Below are 22,883 nucleotides of genomic sequence, written 5' to 3' on the forward strand. Positions count from 1 at the left end.
CGCCTCCCCAGCCCTGTTAGCCTGAGTGTTGATAGTGGAGGCTGCTTCTCTCCTTTCTCTTTGCCCCCAGCTAGAAAAGGCAGGTGAACGGGCTGGTAGTAAAGGAGAAGGAAGTGTAACAGCCACCAAGTACTGGCCACTTGCTCGCCCGACTACCTCCCTCCCATTTCCCCAGAAGAACAGGGCAGGCTGCTAGATGGCCAACTACTCCGCTTCCTCCCTGGAAAAGTGGTCACTTCAGGGTTTTTTCAGCCATCATCCGTGGACTGCTTGCCAGCCCATGGGCCCTAGCAAACGCCCAACAGTGCCAGCTGCTGATACTGGGCCTTCCTTAGCAACCAGTCCGCACCTCCTCCAGAGATAAGGCAGGCTTTGCAGCAGTTAAAGATGGGCATGTCTTGTCTTTTACATTATGGTGTAAGGTGCACTGAAGGGTTCCAGACTCTTATCTAGTTGCCTAACCCTGCTCTGGAGAGAGTGGCGAGGATTGGAAAATGAGATTCTATATGTGCTTTGAGTTTTCTAGCAATGCTCAGTTACCTTATGTGTTCTTTCAGGCTCTTTGTGTACAGCTATTGCTGTACACTTGGTGGCCGTGTATTTTCCTGCTGATTTTTGAACTCTGTGTGTAGCATTTTGAAAAATCTCTCTGATGAAATGGAAAGTTGAACATAAATCAATGTCTGTTGCTGTTTTAGCTATGCATCAGCAGTTAGTGAGGGATGCACCATAACAAAGCACTATCAAGTTTGTGTTCCTACACTGCCCCCTAATGCATTGAGACCTTGGGAGCCAGCCGATGATGGTGTTCCTCAGCACTTTTGCATTTTATTCAGCTTTGACTCCCTGCATTTTCCCATGCTAACTAGCTACATTTGTTTACTAGTTTATAATCCTTTTGGTAAAGCAGAAACGAAATTAATGTGTGGGGAAAGGTAAGATTAAGAGCTGAATTGCATAAGCCTGATCCCCTACATGGATACAGATCACACCCCTGCCGGAAATGACATTCAGGGAGGTACATGCAGTTACACATGATGTGTGCACAGTTATTAGTCACCCTGGGAACCTGCCAGAAATTGGTGCTTCCTGCCACATGTATACACACTGAAATGGAACAAGTGTGTATCATACCTGAATGAAATTCATATGATTTCTTCTATGGAACTGATATTCAGCTTGGACATTAATTCTAAGTGTGTGTTCTTGCTTGTAATTTTCAAGCGGCCCGTCTTTAGAAAACAAGTTTCACATAGGTTGTTTTCTAATGGTGACTGGCTTGATCTAGTTTAAGGAACTGATGTGCAGAGAATAATTCTGTTTGGGGGCTGTAAACATTGTATGATTATTTCAATTTTGTTTCTGCTACTTTAGCCTTTTGGGGTCTGATGGACTCACATCACCATAGAATGAAATGTCAGTCCTTGCTATTTAACACTTGAAAAACTGTTGCAGTATATTAACAGGGGAGAAACAAGAAAACGCAGCTGAAATTGAAAATATTGTTGGGCTATACGCTTCCAGCCTCTCCTATGTAAACACTCTTGGAAGTGCTGTTGACAGACACATCTTCACCATCTTCATTTGGCAGGATTTCCTTTCTTACCACAGTGGCTGTAGATAATTCCCTGCTTAACAATTCTGACTGGAAGGAGGGATGGCTGTTTCCCCAAACTTACAATGGAGCACAAAAGCCTTCCATTTCACTTGCATGTTTTTGTGAGCTACTACTATGGAGATTCTCCATGCATTTGGGAGCGAACCTCAGAAGGTTGTGGCTGCCTGCATGAAGTGTCACCATACAGATGCAGTTTTTTAATTGGCCCTGGCTTACTTGGATTGCTGCCGACAACAAATGTTGAATTAGAGCCCAATCTGAGACATCTGCACAGCATTGGGAGTTAGGGAAACCACCCCTCTGGCCTGAAAGCAGGTTGCTCTGTGAAGGCAGTGTGGCTTGAAAGATGAGCCTTTTTGATTATTGGCTTTGGAAGCACCGCTTTCTGAGTTTTCAGAACACTTCTAATGGGTGTTTTGTGAGGAGGCTATGGATGTCAACACTACATTGGAGTCATTAAACCATTTCTTAGTCTCTAAATGAAATAAGCTGTATGTTTAGCAGTTCCTGAATAAAACCAGTCAGCTAACGTGACATCATGATCAGTAGACATCATGATATTGTTTACTCATAAGGTACTGCAGTACATTAGTGGATCAGTAATAGTAGTTACCGTGTTTTTTCTCAATCTGCCACATTTTTTAAAAAAATAATGCTTATCATCAATGGCACGTGCTTCACATGCAGAAAGTCCCAGGTTGAAACCCCAGCATCTTCAGGTACGGCCAGGAATGTTGACCACCTGAAATTCAGGCGCTCTGCTGCCACTCAGTGTAGTAGGCAGTAGTGACCAAATGCATCAGTGGCCTGACAGTGTAAAACAGCTTTCTTTGTTTGAATGCCGGGCCCTTACAATAACATATCAGGATATTGTATAAACTTGTATTATTTAAGTAAAATTAATACAGTTGAGATAGATAGACAGACAGACACTCATACATACACATACATACACATACACATACTCACACTCCATAACTTTAGATGTTTATTATTGCAAGACTCCTTTAAACATGTGTATTGACTTTCAAGTGGCTTCTAAAAAAAAATAAAAAATTTATGTAGATTAAAATGTTTTCCCATCTTTAATCAGCTGCAGAAGTATTTCCCCCCTTCAACCTAATTCCTATTTATAGGGAAATGTGAAATTATAAATCTTTCCGGTGTCCTCTTGACAATGCACTTGCTTCTGTTTGTTGTGGGTGAGCTGAATAGCTTCTAAAGTCAAGTCCCAGTTGTGCTTAAGAAATTCAGCAGAACGGGTCTGCTTGGGACTCACACATACTGCTTTCAGCAGGTGATCTTCTAGTAAAATGGTTTCATTCAAGCACCTGTTCTAACCCAGGTTCTTTGCTACCTTTGAAGTACTCTTCTCAATCTATCTGTTCTTAGGTTTTTTCAAAGTCAAACCCTTTCTGTGCCTTTTTCTATAATAATAACACTTAGGAATACTGCACATTTCAAATTACTGCCCATTTCATTTCCTTAGCTTAATCTTCTTTACAGCAGCCTGTAAAAAAAGGTAAAGGTAAAGGACCCCTGACAGTTAAGTCCAGTCACAGACGACTCTGGGGTTGCGGCACTCATTTAACTTTGCAGGCCGAGGGAGCCGGCGTTTGTCCGCAGACAGCTTTTCCAGGTCATGTGACTAGCATGACTAAGCCGCTTCTGGCGCAACAGAACACCGAAACCAAAGCAGCACACCGAAATGAGCTGGGACCAAACAACGGGAGCTCACCCCATCGCGGGGATTCGAACCGCCGACCTTCCGATCGGCAAGTCCTAGGCTCTGTGGTTTAACCCACAGTGCCACCCGCGTCCCTTTGTCTAACCCTTTGTATATTTATTCAGAAGTCAATGCCACTGTATTCAATGCAAGCTGTACAGTACCACAGCCAAAAAGAGTAATATGATAGATAATCCAACCAGGATACCAACCATGATAGATAATTCAAACCGCCGACCTTCTGATCGGCAAGCCCAAGAGGCTTAGTGTAAACCACAGCGCCACCCACGTCCTCAGCAGCCTGTATGGAAGGGCAATAAATACTATGAATGAAAAGGTTGGTGGTTATGTTATGTGTTCATTCATCTTCTAGGACAGTGTGCTGTAGCAAGACCCCTGATTTCCTATCCTGTCAATGTGACCATTTTTTTGAAAGTTAGCTTTATTAAATAAAATTTTGTCTGCCACCTTGAAAGATGTTTGTGACAAGGTGCCTGAGACTTGCAAAGCTTCTCATTATCTCCTAGATTCTTAAAGTGAGCAGTTGGAGGCAAAATAACTCCCAACGCCATTACTTTGTATCACCTTCTTTCCTCCAAAATTAGGAATCTTCACTAGACAGCCTGAGGTGGAAAAACGACTTTGCTCCAAGAAGGAGAACAAAGTTATGAGGTCCCAACAAGAAATTGTTGGTTTAGATTTAGATGCAACTCATCAACTGGTTTATCAAACTTTTAAAGTAGAATGTTGATTTTGTTAAGAGCTTTTCTTCTTGATCTAGACCAAACTTCTCCAACCTCGTGCCCTCCAGGGATTTTGGACTACAACTCTCATCAGTTGCAGTCAGCATGGCAAATGGTTAGAGATGATAGGAGTTGTAGTAAAAAATATCTTGAGGGCACCAGGTGGAGAAGGCTGTTCTAGTTCCATGGCACAAAGTCTGGTGTCATTCCCAATATCTACAGTGGACACCCCACACTCAGCCAACAGATAGTCCTGTCCTATCATTTTGGTATCACTGTGATGGTCTGAGCTGAAGGAAACACCATGCAGGTAGAATATCTTGAGTTTTTAAGAATAAGGTTGTAACTGATTCTGCTAAGCAAAATTTATGCTTTTAGCAGCAGAGCAACCTTATTTTATAGAATCCCTCTCCCAGCATGGACAACCTTGTAGCTTTGATCAACATGTTGGGATTTCCCTTATTCTTATGGGTATCTATTATTAGCTGAGTGGTAATTAAGGTATGATCAGCTGAATTCCATTAATGCCTTGTGTTTGCTACTGGTTCCTCTGTAAGATCTAAGCCTGGAGGCAGAGGCACGACAAACCACAGACTTCTATATTTTCCTTCTTAGTTGCCTGTCATTTTAGGACTCTAAAATGTGTTTGCATTCCTAGTGTCGTGTATGTGGTTTGAGAGCAAAACATTAATCCTTGGGAAAGCAATGCAAGGGCCTGGTGCTTTTTAATATTCATCTCACCTACTGCTAATGTTGTCATGATTAACTGTGGAGTTCTTAAGTAGGGGGGAGATGATGCTATCTTCTGGTGTAGAAAATACCTCTTTAATCTTAGTTGTGTTTCCTACTAAAGTACAGAAGTCTCTTGAATGCAACCCTGTATGCTTTTATGAAGGATTCTAGAATTTCTCCAATAAAGTATTAGTAGTATAATTTTCCATTAGCACCTGAAAATTACACCAGATTTAAATTTGAATGCATTTTCTCCTTCTGGAATGTGTAGCAAACAACAACAGAAAATAATGGAGCATATGCGTCTTGCAAAGTTTATGTTGTCAATACCTCATTGGGCCCATGCAATGGGGTGAGGATTGCTGCATGTTGGTGTTCTCACAATCTTCTTTGGCTGTGCTTGAAAAATTATGGAAAGCCTACCATTTCCCCCTAAAACATGATCTATTGTGGCAAAATTGCACCTGAAATATATAAATGTAGCCACATGTGTGATGGTGACCTGTGATATTCGCTTTCCCGATAATGGCAACTATTTTTAATAGCTTTGTGTTGAGCTGCATAATAGGGGGGAAACTTTAATTTAGTTAAGTGACAATAACAAATAATATACAGATCTATGGTATTTGTTAAAGGGATGCTCATGTGTTTTTCTTTATATCCCCTCTAATTAAGGTTACTAAAACCATCCAGGCTGAAAGAAAAAAAATCTAGAAAAAATATTAGTAGCTAAATGATATATGACCAAATAACACTTGGGTGTGGGGGTGTGTTAAAAAATAAATGTAATTCAAACTCCTCCCTTTGGTGGCTATGCCACTATTGAGTATCTGAGCACTAATGGTATTAGACATATGCATTGCCAGATCCTCATTAAATTAACCCTTTCCTATCAGTATTATTCCTTGAAGAAAATAAAATGCTATTGTTTCCCTGTTTAGCTATTCGGCTACACTATGGTCACACACACCAGAGCAGCTGAGAAGAAGGTACATATGGTAGGGTTGGAATCCAGTTATTTTTCAGAAAGAAGCAGCCGTTTTGCCATGAGCACCAAACATTTGAAATCAAAACAATATGAAATGTGGAGCTATTTAAAATATGGCGAATTGGTCGCTTGAGTTCAGAGTGCAAACCACTTTCCCTTTTATTTGGGGAAACCTCCAGTAACACATTGTTGACCTAAGAATATTATTGGGTTGTACAGTTGGACGCCATTGTGGTCAGTGTTACCCCGTGGACTCTGTCACAAAGTCACAAATCTCTGTGGCTGCTGCTTTCTGCACAATTATTATGGGAGTGTGGCTGGATTTCACGCTGTTGTGAAATGATAGAATCATGCAATAGAATTGTAGACTTGGAAGTTGACCCAGAGGGTCATCTAGTTCAGCCCCCTGCAATACAAGAATCTCAACTTGCTAAGCTTGATAAATTATTTGAAAATAATATGCAACAAAAGAAACATGAAGTCGAAGCTATTTTCATAGCGAGGTGGACATAAAGCTTAAAGCAATATATACTCCGGATTGTATTCAAAACTTCAGGTAGTGCTGGGATATTCCTCTTATTTTATTTTAAATTTTAGGATTACCTCCTCACCCACTTTTTTCTTAGCACAGCTCCTATAGTGGCTTTCAAAAGAAATAAAACATGAATTAAAAGCACATAAAATTAAATTAAAAAATTAATTAAAAAAATTAAAAGCAGCAGAGAGTAATAAAATCATTGGGTAGAGTTTCTAGTTCAAGAACAACCTAATCAGGAGGGAAAGGCCTGCTTTTGGTTTCTCCAGTTAACAAAAAAGCGCAACAATCTACTCTTGATTCTTCCTTGTTGGCCTAAATATAATCCAGTTTCTTCTAAATTGCCTGATTGTAGTGTTGTTTTGCTGTGTTATAATTTTATTTTCTGTAATTTTACTAGTCAACAAATTATTTTACTTTCTTTAACTAATTAAACTAATTTTCCTTTATCTGTTATTCTTCTTGATCTTCCTCCTCCATTGCTATTGATTATTTCTTCATTGAACGGTATCCTTGTTTTTGCAGTCATTATCTTCTCTTGTTTTCATCTTTGTGTACTAATTCCACTAGAACCTGTGGCCCTCCAGATGTTGAACTCCAACTCTAATGCCAGCCTAGGCAACAACCATGAATGATGGGAGTTATAATAAAACAATATCGGTTCTCCATCTCTGACTTAATAGTTCTTTTTCTTCACCTCCCACCTCACCAACCAATATATGAGGATACCTCAAATTTCTGGTTTTTTAGGCTGGGATTCACCTAGGAATTGTAGTCCCAAAACATCTGGAGGGCCGAGTTTGGGGATGCCTGAAACCAGTCCCATCAGTAGAAGCCCAGTATACAGACTTCTGTTTGCACAATAGGGCTTTCTCCTTCTCCTTCCCCCTGCATGCCCGCTAAATTGGCTCAGGCAGGGGTCAGGAGAACCCCCAGAACAGAGCAAAGGGGAAATATTTAGTCTTTTACCTTAATTATCAGGTCTATTGTGACAGTATCCCAAATAATAACAACAGAGTCGAAGAGGCGTCACCTCTTCCACAAGAGAGTAGTATTAGCAGGCTCAGGGAAACACCACAGTTTGCAGAAATAGGTTTTTTTTTACTTAAAAAAACCCCTACTAATTATTATTTTATTTTTTATTAAATTTATATACTACCTTTCATCTGAAAATCTCAGGGTGGTTCACAATATAAAGGAAGGGAAGCCCCAGAATAGCCCATTGAGGACTCTGTCTGCTCAGTGGCCACAGAATGCTGACTGGTGGTGGTAGTGGAATGGAGTGCCCTAGGAAAGGGTATGGCTGGCTGGCTGGCTAAAACACTGCAACATTTTTGCTGCACATTCCACTCATTCTTTTCTATCTCTGATCTGTTGTCATTTCTTATTAATCTTTTGGTGCTTCCTCATAGCCTCTGCTCAAGTCAGACTCTTCTCTTGTTCCTTTGTTTACGGGTGGTGTTAGCACCTCTTGTTTTGCCACAAGCTGCAGAACTTGCCATTTAATTTTCCCCCTTTATTCCCCTTTTCCTTGTTTGCTTATTTATCATTAAAAATATTTGTGTTTCGCGAACTCATATAGAAAACATCTAAGCAGTGTACAGCAAATATATTAAGAAATATAGGGGAGCAAAAACTTTCATAAAGAACTGGCCAGTCACATAACAAATATTCATCCAACTGAAAAGGCCTTCGAAATGTAACTCAGAATAACAAGCATGGATTTCCACCAGCAGCACAGTCCACATTGCTGGCCCAGCCACACTCAGTGCCCCTTTTCCTCTAGATGCCAAGTGGGCCTTGTTCACACAGTTGACAGATAACAGGATTCCTCCGGCAATGCTGCCACCGAAGGGCTCAGGCATGGTTGTTTGGCCTCCATCTGTCTCAGGCAGACTTTAAGGTATCCTGGTCTATCCTTTCGCTGATTCTACTTGTACCTCGGTGGGTTCTCTAATTTGGTCCTGGTTGGATTATCTATCATATTACTCTTTTTGGCTGTGGTACTGTACAGCTTGCATTGAATACAGTGGCATTGACTTCTGAATAAATATACAAAGGGTTAGACAAAGGGACGCGGGTGGCACTGTGGGTTAAACCACAGAGCCTAGGACTTGCCGATCGGAAGGTCGGCGGTTCGAATCCCCACGACGGGGTGAGTTCCCGTTGCTCGGTCCCTGCTCCTGCCAACTTAGCAGTTCGAAAGCACGTCAAAGTGCAAGTAGATAAATTGGTACTGCTCTGGCGGGGAAGTAAATGGTGTTTCCGTGCACTGCTCTTGTTCGCCAGAAGCGGCTTAGTCATGCTGGCCACATGACCCAGAAGCTGTACGCCAGCTCCCTCGGCCAATAAAGCGAGATGAGCGCCGCAACCCCAGAGTCGGCCACGACTGGACCTAATGGTCAGGGGTCCCTTTACCTTTATGCTACAAATATACATAGCATATTAAACTTCTTGTTTGCACTCTGTCACCCCTTTTATTTTTATGCATGTAAATATGATCATGATTCTTTGCTTTTCTCCCTTCTTCACATGGAGTTCCTGTTCACAAGAATCTGTTGCTTCATATGAATTCGTTCTCTCTATCTCCTGCTTATCTTTGATATCTCTATATACTCCGCTTTAGTCTTTGCATTCTTCCGTTTTTGTTGTTGTTGCTTGTTAAACCCTGTATCTGTTTCTAAGTTTCGTATCTTTATGCTCTGTACTTTTATTGCTTCTTATCAATAGAACTCTTTACCTAGCTGATATTCATTTAATTGGATCTCTTCCTCCTTTTTTAAAAAAGCTTCATTTATTTTAGGTAACCTATGGTTGCAAGTATACTTAAAACGATAGATTAATGATTATGATTTTAGGCCTTTTTAAAACATATTAATATTAGACATGGGGTGGGGAAGGGGACAGGTTGTGAATGCAGCATTGAGTTTAAACTCTGCTCCTCCTCTATCATTTTCCAGATTCAAATTGCACTCCCTGAAGCTGTTACTTGCTCTACAGGGGACTTTGTGGTACCTACGTGGTTCATCTCTTTGAGGGGAAGGCTTCCGGGAAGCACGGTGGCTTCATTGGGGGAATATCATGAGGAAGCACAGTTAACACCCCCACCCTCTCAACACAGTCCTAATCAAATCTGGAAGGTCCCACAATTGCTAGGTCCTTTTTAAACAAACAAACAAACAAACAAACAAACAAACAAACAAACAAACAAACAGGGACATCCTTGTTTATCTTGATCACAGATCTCCCTGTTGAGTTGCATCCTGCATTTAATTGTGTTTGGCTTCCTTCCCTGTGTTTCCTTGTTCTTTTGTTGTCTAATTTAGATTATGAACCCATTGAGTAGGACTGTTGCTTTATGGGTTTTGTGCAGCACCCCATTTTTAGGCACTTCACAACTAATAATACTTACTATAAGAAGAGTCATCTTCATCTGCCTCCTGAAAGGTGACCAAGAAGAGAAGTCTTCCCTAGGCAGGGCCTGCCTAAATGCTGGAAGCCTTACCCAGAAGTCTCTGCTCCTAGATGACATCTCTTTTATCTGCCGGATGGCAGAACCTCCATGGAAGTGCCAGGGTCATGGGGGTGGATATATAGGAACCCTAAGTTTTCAAGCGGCCAAGCTGTTGCTTTTTGGATTGTTGCTTTTAAGAACATGGGATTTAAAAAAAAACCTATAAAACTTTCAATAATTACAAGAGAGACTGCATAACTGAGCTGTCTTTGTGTATTTGTAAAGTAACTTTTAAAAAAATATCTGAGGTGTACATTTCAGTGTTCTAACCCCAAGTAAAAGCAGAACAGAAAGTGCTTGCTAACCATTTAAAATCAGTATTGAACAGTTTGGTATCTTGTGCTCTCTGCATCTAATCATCTGGGACTGGCAGGATTTATAACTCCACTAATGCATAACAGTGGCTTGGTGGGGGGAAAGTTAAGTTTCTTTTCTTTCTTTTTTAATACCCCTCTGCTTTTTTCAAAGTTTAGTGAATGGTGGTTTTTACAAGGAAGCAAAAAATGTATTGAAATTATCTTGAAGTGCTCTATTAAGATTTGTTCATTCTCTCAGCTTCATGAAAGCCGAAACCCAGTATTTAAACAACCACATTGCATCTAAATACACCATCATTTTTGAGAAAGTAAAAAGTTCTATAGAAATGCATATTTTAAAATTTCTGTTTGGTCCCATCCAATGTAGTACAGTAAGTTCTGAGCTAGTTAATGAGGGTGACTCAGTCCAAGGCCACCTCCTGCATTACTGAAAGTTTATGATCACCTATTACACCTTGTGAGCCCGGCAGCCTATCTTCTTATAAGCTTAGTATTGCTGCTGAACTGTGGAGATAATTTCTTTGGGTTAACGCCAGTGAAGTCAATGTGTGACAAGAACAATTTCTGTGAATAGAACAAAACTTCTCATTCTCCCCCACAACCGGTGTGCCCCCCTCATCTCCCCCCAATCTACTCTGGAGAGTTGGGGAAACCACAGAGCAGATTGGAGGGTGATGGGGGAGGTGGCGGGACAAAGCTCTACTCACACAGCGGCTTTGTGGAATACAACCCCTCTCCCCATCTCTGTAGAAAATTGGGAATACGGGGGGGGGGAGTATTATTATTACTCCCAGTATGAACAGGCTATTTCCTTTCATATGAAACCCCTTTACTCCTCCCATCACAACACAACCAGACAAACCAGGAAGACTTCAATTGAACATAGTTTCTTCTTTTTGTACCAACTGAGAAACTATGCTTACCAGCTTGGAAGCAAGCCAGGATATTAAGACCGCTTTAAATCATGGTTTAACATCCTGTCTTGTATTAAAGCTTGTAACCATAGTTTCCAAGTTTGAATGGAATGGGAAACTGGTTAATTACAGACTTCCTGGTTTAATCAGATCTCACATAAAGGGAGGGCCTATTTGGCTGCATGTGAGGCAGGGGGAGCTTCTTCGTTTATTGATTTCGCCATGATAAAACCATCCAAAGTAGCTCATTGCATGAGAGTGCACAGTTGCTTGTTCTTCTCTCACCATTCCTTTGGTGGTTAGGGTTATTGGACCAGGACCTGAGAGAACACGGCTCAAATCCTCACTCATGAATCTCACTGGGTGACCCCGAGCCACGGATGGCATCTCAGCCTAACCTGCCTCACAGGGTTGTTGTGAGAATTAAATGGGAAGGTGGAGAACCATGTATGCTACCTTGAGGTCCTCAGGGTGGGAGATAAATGCACTGAGTGAGTGAGTGAGTGAGTGAGTGAGTGAGTGAGTGAGTGAATGAATGAATACTCCAGTGTCTTAAGTGTGTATTTTATGTCAGGACAAATTAAGTGCACCAAATAAAACATTGGGGGGGGGGGGAGCGGGCCAGAAATGTGTATATGCATGTTGTATCTGTCATGAAGAATGGCTAGAAAGTGTTTGTAGCAATTGTGCAACTATATTCCCCACAGAAATCACAACTGCAAGCAACTGTGCTTGAAGAATTGCATTTTCCCAGGTACATAATATTGTGGCTCAAAGGCTTGGAATATATAATATCTCTTCAAGCAAAGTGCATTTGTGAAGGATCACATACACCTTGTGCAGAGCAAACATGAAACTAATTCATAGTTTGCTGTGCCTCCAACATTTCTCCGATGAAAATAGGGACATTCCATTCCATCATGATAATTTTACTATTTCTACCCCACACATCTTACTGGGTTGCCCCAGCTACTCTGGGCAGCTTCCAACATATATAAAAACATAATAAAACATTGAACATTAAAAAACAAACGAACTTCCCTATACATGATTGCCTTCAGGTGGCAGATAATTCCATACCCTCCAACATTTCTCCAATAAAAATAGGGAGATCCTAAGAAAAAGTGGGATATACTGGAATCAAATCAGAAACTGGGGTGGCTTCTCTAAATCAGGGATGTCCCTGGAAAATAGGGACCCTTGGAGGGTCTGCAATGATCTGATTATATGCAAAGGCCCTGGGATACTTTGGCTGCATGCATCTCCTTCCCAAAGATTCCAGTTTGGCTTCCCTTGGCTCTTTGTATTCTGTATCTTTAAAACCAGCATTAGCAGGCAGTTCATTTCAGTCCTTGATTTATAACCGAGTGTATGTTAAGGGGGGAGGGGAAAGAGAGAGCGCTCCAGCATTCACTCTCTGCTGAATTGCAGTTCTCCATGGTCCTACAACATCTGCAAATATTTACAGAGATAACAATATCCAGAGGTCTGGCTTTTTTGCTTTGTTTTTTCCTAAGAGAAGGTAGAAAATGAATCTTGAGCTGGGCTGTAAAAGGTAGAAGGCGGGGGTCGTTTGGTGATGGGGCACCAGAAGAGAGGGGGTTGTAAGACCGCAGTTTTTTTATATCCAAGCAAGGCAGTTTTAGTGGCCCCAGGGTAGCAGACAGGAAGTAGCAAATGTTTTCAGATCCTTGTTGTTGCCGTTTCTCGGCCAGCCCCAAGCCACCAGCTCCTCCCACTGCTGCATAACAAGTTGAAAGAAAGAGCATGCAGCACTTTTGCAGAGATGCTTGCCTTCACTGTAGATCTGCAGTTATATTATCCAGAGATACCTGTCATGAGCATTACTCTTGCAAGCTAATGTGGCCATGAGGATTCAATTTACTGCTGTGTGTCATTTGCCAACAAAATGCTTCGCAAAGTCTTGAATTTCCTGGGAGTGTCATACAATTTCTCGCAATTTTTTTTCATTTATTTTTTTTGCAGCATGCACTCAGCTGTTGTTCCAGCACACCCCTGTCTTCCAGTATGTACGCGCGCGCGCGCACACACACACACACACACACACACACACACACATATATCTTGGAAGTGGATTAAATTAACCACTGGGATTCCCTGCCCAAACCATTATTTTTTGATCTCCTGTGGGGAAAAGTGTGTGTTTAAAGCGGGCGTTATCATATAAAGGACCGTGGGTGTCTTGATGCTTAGATGAATGCCCTTCCAACGCCAGTCGCTTTCGTTTAAAGAATTAGGGAAAGCTCTGCTGCTGTGAATTGCAATAACCTACTTGCTAATCAGTTTTGTTTAAAAGCAGAAATTGATTTTCGACCCCTTTTTAATTAAAACTGGTAATTTGAGTGGAATCACTCTAATGTCTCTCCAGGAGGCACAGGAGAACATTTTCCGAGTCTAAAGAAAGGGTCTTCATGCTTGAGATGATACACTTGAGTGTGGGCATGCTTGAATCTCTTTGCAACTTCCTGGATACGGGCAGAGGGACATTCTGGAAATGAGGTGTCCCCTACCTGGGATCTTGGAGGCAAGAAGTAGAAAATGACTTACTTGGAGGAGGGGACCCCCTGCTCTTAGCCTCTTCCTGCCTAGGGCTACTAGGCAATTCTTGGCAGCAATTTCTACTTAGCTCTGCATCGGCATACATCTTACCTTAGCTAATTTTCTTCATTTTGTTTTTAGCTTCTTGGTTCTTCCTCTGTCTCTTAGCTACTCTCCCTTGGGTTTTTTTTGTCAAGTAGCAGGAAGTAGTTGTCTCAATGTGGCTTCTGGGCCTGAGATGTTGGCTTAGGGAGAGGAGCACTTTCTCCTGGAACTGCAGAAATTTCTCAGTGTAGGTCCAACTAGAAGAAACAAGATGTGAAGGTCCAACTCATCCATAGGTGCCATGGGAACTGCATGGATAGCCATTGCTTCACCATCACATGGCAGCAGGAATGGAGGAGCCTCACTGCCATTTTGCTTCCATCTTCCCAACAGAATACAGATTCTGAAGCTGCAATGCAATTCCCACATGGGGACCAAAACCACTAGCAATTTCTCACACTGTATTCTCTCCGAAAAATACATTGCTGATGATGACGGAGGTATACCTAAATTTGACACCCTTGTGGCTGCCTTCTCTTCTGTGGAAAAACTAATAACTGAAGAAAGGAATTGGCTCTCAGAGCTTTGAAGCTAAGGTTATAACCATTCAGGTTTCAAAAGCTGTTTTCATCTTTTTGCTCAAGCAACCTTGCTGTGTGCCAGCCTTTTCCTCCAGAGGTTGTCAGCTATAGCTCCCATTGGCCCCAAGCAGCATGGCCAAAAGCCAAGGATGATGGTCCAACAACATCTGTGGAGCACCAGGGTGATAGAGTCCTTTCCGACTCTACAATTCTCTGATTGTATTATTCATAGGTGGTTAAGAGAGGGCATGGCCCAAGATAGATGTGAGAAGATGTTTGAAAGCTTATATACAGAAAATCAAGGCGTCAAGGTCTGGAACTCTTTTTGTTTCTTATAAGTTGGGATCCTTTGAGGTCAGAGTTTTGAAGGCTTTCTTAATACATTAATACTTAATATATTAAGTATTCCTTAATACTTCCTCTTATGTATTAGGGAACGTACACATTAGTGGCTTAAAATGCAGCAAGGTCATTTCCCCCCCTGCTGTGTTTCAAGTCGCATTTGCTGTTACTCTACACACTTGTGAGGGGGGTAGAGATGTCTTCATCCAATAGGCATTATAATATTTTGTTCCCTGCGACTGCAAACCCCTGTCATCTACACATGTGCAACAGCTGCCTGAGCTGTGCATACTTCAGTGTAACTTCAGCCTGCGTTTTCAAATTGGATAGAAGCTGGTTCGAGGGGAAACACATCAAACAACAGTCTTTCTTAACAAGCTACAGAATTGTGGCCACCATCATGTGAACTCTGCTTCAGACACCAGCGGGAGCACACAGAGTAAATGACAATGTGTGCTTAGCCTTTGTTTGGCCTGTGGGTCATCTGGCGAGCGGTCCCTAAAAACCAGCTTTTTGTCCAATGCTGCTTATGACAACAGGGTCATAGAATCGTGGAGTTGGAAGGGACCCTGAGGGTCACCTAGTCAAACACCCTGCAATGCAGGAATCTCAACTAGACTATACATGACAGGTGACCATCCAACCTCTGCTTAAAAACCTCCAAGGAAGAGGTTCCACCACCTCCCAAGGCAGACCAAACGTTGCTTCCTGCACTTCAGCTTTTGTATACCACTTCCGAGATGTGCCTCTATCCTTACCCAGAAGATAATATGATGCATGAATCTTGTTTCTGCATAAGAGCAGATGGACATTACATTCCCCCCCCCCTTTCTGGTTTCCAACTGGTTTGGGTTTCTGAGAAATACCGCTTATTCTTTAACTAATTGATTGCCTGTTTTTATGTTCTTATGTTCTTTGTATATTGTCTTAGTTTCATGATGTTAGCTGGCCGGGGAGAGGGTGGGGTACAAATTATTATTATTATTATTATTATTATTATTATTATTATTATTATTAGCTCTGTTTTGTTGGTTCCCTAGTTTCAAATTCCAGTTCTAAGCTTTTGTTGTATCAGTCCTGAGAAGAAGGGAGCCCCGTTCTGTGTTTCCAGTTCCCAGGCTTCTTAGAAAGATGCTGTACCTCTTTCAGAAAGCCACTGTTCTCAGATTGTAAGGTCTGTGGGAACAGGGGCTGCCTCCCCATCCTGCTTATGCAACTCTCTAAAGTGCTGTGTATAATGATGGTGCTCCAGGAAGGAGATACACCACGAAAGGCAAAATCTCCTTTTTGCTTTGACTCAAGGGGTTGTGGTTTTTTTCGGGGAGGGCAGTGTGCTGCTGATGATGCCAAGGTTGCAGGTTCAGTCCCCGTAAGGGACAGCTGCATATTCCTCCATTGCAGGGGGTTGGACTAGATGATCCTTAGCTTCCCTTTCAACTCTACAATTCTGTGATTCTGTAAGGGTAAGAATATGGGTGTGCTAGTTGTTCCTATGTTAATCAACCCATGTTTTTAAAAGCAGCACAAGAATCCATCTAATCTTGCATCCTCTTCTCGGTAGTGCAGAGATGGAGGATATGTAGCCTTCTACAAGTTGTGTTCCAGCCTGAGCCGGTAGTCCAACAACATAATGGGCCACAGGTTCCCCATCCTTGCAGTTGTAGTTAGGCAGGTGCCTTTGAAAATGCACAGGCAGAGCTTGATGGTGAGCTATTTTGTCCCCAGCCCCTAAAACCTGTTCATGAGGAAGCCCAGTCTAACTAGGGCTAGTAAAATTGACATCTGTGAGGAACGCTTTTAAAAGGCGTTTTTGCTAGTGGTCATCGTTGCATCCTGTGGAAAAACAGTTCTAAGTTTAGATAAAGATCAGTAGTTTTATATTGTGCAGTTGGTGCACAAAGGGGGTTCTTAACTGAGGCAGGGATGTTTGGGTTCTGTTTTGGATCTTTTCACTTGACAATTTTAAGAAATTGGGCATAACGTGGACTTCTTGACCGACCTGTTAAGGTGCTCTGCCATTCACTATTCCTATGCATACTGTCCTTGAGGCTAATGCCAAATAGTGTGAAATAGTGAGTGGCTGTGCGGGAAAAGTCCCTATGTACATTAGACTCCCTTCCCTTCTCTCTAATGAATGTGATTATCCTCCTCCCCACTGCCCTCCAGAAAAAGTCACATAATACTTGCCAACTTTAACGTTCAAGTACCGTTCCATTGCCTGTTCCCAGTGTTATGGATCTCCCTAATATGCTTCACAATATGCTATGAGTTTCAATATTTTTAATATTTAAAAAAGTATTCTGCAGATTTCATCCACTGGTTATTTGTACCATTTCCAAGTAATTGATTGTGTTTAAAAACCACACATCTTATCCAAGCTCCAGATCTCCTGCAGTTTTTCAATCAGCTGATCTTACAGCGGTGTCTGGTTGATTTTTTCTTTTTCTTTTTAAGACATGTGGGTCTGCCATTAACCATTCTGTAGCTTACTGACATAAAGAAAGACAGTAGTTTTGCCAGGTTTTTTTTCCTCTTTTGCAGAATTTTTATTAGGCTTGCTTTGTTTATCCATGGTATTCTTCTGGGGTCCCCAGGTGGGACTTGTGGACACAGTGGTATTCTCAAATCCCCTCCAAGGCCACCAAACACCCCCAAAATTTAAAGAAATTGTGTTTGGTTTGGTTAGTTGGCAGCTTTTGGAGAAGGGTATGGGGCTTGGGGTTTTTTGTGGGGAGGTTATAGGGTCTCTCTGCATGTTGCTTGTGGAGGGAGTTCTGTACCAGTGTCTTCTGTAAAATGGATGTTTTATTAGATTTCCAATTGTGCCTCCAAGCCCAAAATGTTTGCGATTTCTGTTATAATCGTCCTTTTCTTTAGCTAATTTGGAAGTACCGATGCATAAAAATATACAGTGGCCAAACTGGCAAAGTGCTACTTCTCAGCCATTTTCTTAATAACATTTTGCTACAAATGGAATTTGGTTGCCGTACATACTTCTGCAATTGCAAAAGAAACCTCTCAATGTGGATGCTTATTAGTAGCATAGACATCAAGTAATGGGACACCTAGGGCTGGTTCAGATATAAATGGCTCTCTTAAACTGTGGTAAAGAAATAGAGGACAGGCCATGAAATCACTTTATCCCTTGCCATAACCTCCCTCCTGTCTAAAACAAATTTGTCCTACCCACCTTGATCATAGTTTTAAGCATTACTTTGGTATCAATATTACATGGTGATTGGGGCTGTCCTCTTAACAAGGATTTTAAAAGTGCATAATCCTGTGACTTACTCCTGGTCAAGAAAGGTTTTTCATTATGTCTGCAGGCATTAATGCAGAAATAACACTTCTGTGTTACTACTCTATGGAATCAATATGTCGTTCCATGATGGAAGAAAGGCAGGATAAATATAAGGAAATAAATACTTCATTCTGTATTGGCCATGTTCATTAACGGAGACTAGTGGGCACTTCAGCAATGGTAAATCTGTGATGTCTACTTAATTGATGAAGGTTGGCACTGGCTTCTTAAAATCCTGAGGTTCATCTCTCAACATTTATTATGTGGAGAGGCAGGATTCCTGATTTAGGCAAGGTTATTTTAGATTTATGTTTTAGCCTTTAATTATTTCAATATAGGAGAACCACAAAATAATTTGCTCTTAAGTTCAAGTAAGGAGAGGTTGATAACTGAAGGCTAAGAAACTTCTACATTATAGCAGTGTGGCAAGTGCTGGCTCTGTAAGATCAGAGGTGAAGGTTTTGAAAGGGATTATTGGCGTGAGTTTCCTATGGAACTTTTATTCTTGTGTTTGGTGAATACCTATGAGAATGTAAATCCTGTAGGTCACGACTTGCTGTTCTGTAGTTGCAATGAAGTAGTGGGAACAGCATTAAGTATTCTTAACTTCCTTGAGGTGTTTCCCCGCCCCCCAGTCCTATGAACATTTTATCTTAAAAACCAATTTACTTGATTGTTGCCATTAATGAATGTATGTGAAGTAGTTGAATAGTTGGGTAGTCGCTCTGAGCTTTCCAAAAACGGTTCTTATTTGGAACTGCTGGATTTCCTTTAGTACTTGGCTAATGATACAGTTGGGAAAGATAATGGTTTTGTCGTTTTCTTTTCACTACCCTTTTCAATTAACAGCAGATTATTTCTGCTTGCAAACTACAGTGTGTCAGAAAAAGAAGTTATCTCTTTCGGTGACATGGGTGAAGCAAAGGACTATAATCTTTTAGGTTATGTCTTTAGTAGAAAATATTCCATGTTCTCAGACTTCTTATAGGGGAAACTAGCATGGGGCAATGGATAGCATTGGACTTCAACCAGAGAGATTCATTTCACAGTGAGCTTTGCACCAGACTCCTCTCCTCTGAATGTACTTTGCGCTGAGCTCAGTGTAAGAAAAGTGGGATTAAGACAGGGGTAGGCCACCTAAGGCCCGTGGGCCGGATGCGGCCCAATCGCCTTCTCAATCCGGCCCACGGATGGTCCGGGAATCAGCTTGTTTTTACATGAGTAGAATGTGTGTTTTTATTTAAAATGCATCTCTGGTTTATTTGTGGGGCATAGGAATTTGTTCATATTTTTTCCCCAAAATATAGTCCGGCCCACTACATGATCTGAGGGATGGTCTGAGGGACGGCTGAAAAAGGTTGCTGACCCCTGGATTAAGATGTAAATAAAATAAATTTGCATATAAACTATGCTATAAAATAAATTAGATTGATGAAATGGGGGTAATTCTTTTGTTCCATGGAGACTTAGGTAGATCATATTAGCTACATGGCTTCTTGGTCAAAGCTATTTCAAATATGATGTTAGTAAACCTAAAATAAGAGTTTCTTTCTGAGGTTACCATTAACATGTTTGATAGAAATGTGGGAGTCATGAAGCAAGGCATTTCAGAGGTATATGTTAATATATCTGGCACAAGGAGCAATTGTTATGCATTTGAATGAATCCAACCCAGGTTCTAGGCTGCATTCTGTTATGTTGCTGTTGCGTATAACCCCAGTGCTGACTTTTCCTGTTCTAAAAGAACCTTGATGCTTCCCATCCTCCTATACAATGAAAGTCATACCCAAGCCTCATTGGGATTCTGCAGTCATGAAGACCTTGACGTTGTTCTTCCAGACAGAGTGGAAATGTTAAGCTCTAGGACTCATATGCAGCTACTGCTTAGAGGCGATCAGAGAGGGCTTAGGCAGTCTCAATGGCTGAAAGCAAGCTACCATTGATAGCAGCAACAGTTGCCTACTCATTGCCATTTCATTGGGTTGGGCACTGACACCTCACACAGAGAATTGCTCAGTAGAAGTTTCATTTAAAGTGGGAGTTTCTTTGGTCTAGAGAAGATAAAGTGTTTACATGAAGGTAGCACATTTACGGACAGAGGTTACAGAGTGCTCTGATCGAAGCATCTCAAAAGGCATCCACATAGCAGCCGACTTTTTCTGTTCCAATTTAAATTGTGCAAACTTTATGTGTTTACCACCCCAGAGACCATTTTCAGTTGACTTTAAAATAATTGTATTACTTGCAGTATGCTCCGGACAACTCCTTCCTTTAATTGTGTGTAATTGAAAAAGTTGTTTTTGATTTTCTGGAACCTAAAAGAGGCACAAGGACTTTTTGTGGTTTTGTGAAGAGGTCAAAGCACATGATAAGCTGAGAAAAAATCCTCCTTGCTGCACAGTGATTGCTTCTTAAAAGTTGATTTTGTTAGGTACAAAGGTTTCCCATGCATTTCAAAATACTTGATGGCAGGGGTCTAATTCTCTGCTTTTCAGTCTTTGAGATGGGGGGAAAGCTACATTTGAAACATACTTCATACCTAACACTATATTCACGTATTTTGTTTATAGATATCAGTACTAGAGAAAAAAATAACCTGTGAGAAGCAACCCTTAATTCTCAGTTAAAGGAGTTAATGAGCAAATATTAGCACCCTATGTACAATGGATCGTATTAATTCAAAGGAAAATCAGTTTCTACGATCCCGTAAACATAACCTGGAGGATCAGCAGAGTGTCTGCTTCTGTTTAGAGCTCTGTTTGCATCTTTCCGTGTTAACTCTTTAACAATTTCTCCCCCTCTTTTATTTACATTGCACTCAAGTTTCCCTGGTACAAAAGATTTGCAGGTGCAAATATGTCCTGCCTTCATTAACTTCCCCTCCCCTTTTAAATTTATGTGATTTCAATTTTCCTTCCCTGTACTGTTAATTAGGGGATCCTCTAATCAGTACCATTATCACAGTGGTATTCATGTTTAGGAAAGCTGCTAAACAAATGCTTGCAAAATTGCTAAATGGCTAATTAATGTCTGTTAATTAAGAAAATTGCTCATGGTAACAAACCGTGCCATTGCTGGCAGCAGCTAGAAGGCGAACACTTGTTGAAATTACTAACATGGCAGGTATAGAACATCTGTTCCTCTGCTTTTCCTGAAGTGTGTAGCTGATTCTCATAATGTACTTACAAGTCTTGTTTGCTTTCCAGACCAATTACAATTTTGTGTTTGTTTGAGAGAGAGAAAATTACACAGGGAACATGTGTACATCATAGTTCGAATTTGGTTATTCATGTTCAAGAACTCACTTTTTTTTGAAATAAACTTCTTGTTTTCTGGGATTCCAGGAATGGAGGGAATTAAAATTATGTTTAATCCTACAGCCCTGCATTGCAGGGTTGAAACTATACAAATGAATCTTTTTCTTCTCAGGCGCATATAAGCTTTCCCCCCCCCCCCCCAGGTAAAATCATATCTGCATGCAAGATTAATTGTTGCCTCAATAGATAGTTAATCTTGGTGAAGGACCGCAGTTCTGGTCTCAAAAATGTGACACTATAGTCTTGTGTGTAGAAATGATAAGTTATTGCTGCTGCAACAAACTTCCTAGAATTGGAAGTCTAGGTAAAGCATGGAAACATGTTATTAAGCATTTTTATTTTTATTCTTATCATCATCATAAACCTTCTTGTTAACTTTCTCTTGTTCTAAATTCTTAACCCAAGTGGCAAATGAAAACACAGAAAAGTACTATTGCTAATCTAATAGGAATATATTGTGGGTGAGCTAGTTTTGTATGTGTTCTTCAAGCCCTTATCCAGATGCATTTAATAGTGCAGGCTTGTGGAAGACTGAAACAGTACAGTGCAGTACACCTGGGGGGGGGGGGGGCTTTTTGTTCAGCTTGTATAAATTGTATTGCCCAGACCAATATCATGATCCATACAGCCAACGCAGATTTGCATTTTGTTTTGTTTTGTTTTTTTGTTTACCCAAATCTGCTGAATTACATAATTTGAATAAAGCGTGCCTGAACGCGGGCAGATGCCAGGGCACAGTTGGCGGACATGTTGCATTTCTGCGGTGCCATGTGTGCAATTTCCAGTGTGAGACTAGACGAGGCAGGTTTCCCCCCACCCCCACTCCAGATATTTTGGAGACTTTTTTGTGTTAATTGAGATCACAGTTTGCATTTATTAAGGTTCGGCAATGAAAACATTTGCTTGCAGGTTATGTGCTGCCACACATTGCACCTATTTTAGTCTGTCCGCGCAGCAGTAAAATTCCAGCACCGAGCAGCAATTCCAGTGTTGGACTCACTAGCGATCCCATCACAAATGTCAGAGGGCACAAGCTGTGTCGCTCACTCAGAATTAACAGCTCATTTGATGTGCTTTGACAGTTATTGGTTCTTTGCCCGCATTCTCCCCCCGCGCCCCCCAATTTCTATTTCTTTTGGAAGTGTGCGATGTTCAGAAACAAAACATTCATTCCCTGTGAAGATTCGCCAGCTTCTCCTGTTAAGCCAGCTCTTTTCCTGCACATTCATGTGCCTGACCTATAACCACCTTCTGCTATCTAACCTCACAGGGACCGCCTGGCTCTCAGCCCTCGCCACACGCACAGCCTCCACCTCACAACCCCAACAGCATGATGGGACCCCACAGTCAGGTAAAGACATCGCAGGGCACTGCTGTGATATGTGTGTTCTGTGTGAACTCTCAAAGCATGTGGGAGCCACACCCTTCCGCTAACTTAACCAGCGAGCAGCTCCAGGGCAGTTTGCGGAGCGTTGTGAATTTACATCCACTCAAGATCCCGGGACCCCAAAATCGTTTTCATTCCACCTCATCTCACCTCCGCTAGGAAGTCTGTTCCTCTTGGCTGCATTTGTTCCATTGACATCAGATTACAAAGTAGCTTTCGATTTTCAGACATGCTAATTTACATACAAATATCATTATTTTTTAA

General features: G+C 41.4%; 1 protein-coding gene across 6 annotated transcripts in view; it reads left to right on the forward strand.

Annotated features, from left to right (window-relative positions):
• The window catches only part of SSBP3 (single stranded DNA binding protein 3), a 165,829-nt gene that overhangs the window by 121,893 nt on the left and 21,053 nt on the right, over positions 1-22,883 (forward strand). For 4 of the 6 annotated variants that reach the window (XM_077928709.1, XM_028733393.2, XM_028733392.2 and 1 more), the window contains one exon: positions 22,503-22,583. The exons of the other annotated variants lie outside the window; for them this stretch is intronic. In XM_077928709.1, the coding sequence (XP_077784835.1) occupies positions 22,503-22,583 (81 nt within the window). The remainder of the gene's footprint in view (positions 1-22,502; positions 22,584-22,883) is intronic. 6 annotated transcript variants of the gene reach the window in all.

Source organism: Podarcis muralis, chromosome 5, assembly GCF_964188315.1.
Source record: "Podarcis muralis chromosome 5, rPodMur119.hap1.1, whole genome shotgun sequence".
Classification (NCBI taxonomy): domain Eukaryota; kingdom Metazoa; phylum Chordata; class Lepidosauria; order Squamata; family Lacertidae; genus Podarcis; species Podarcis muralis.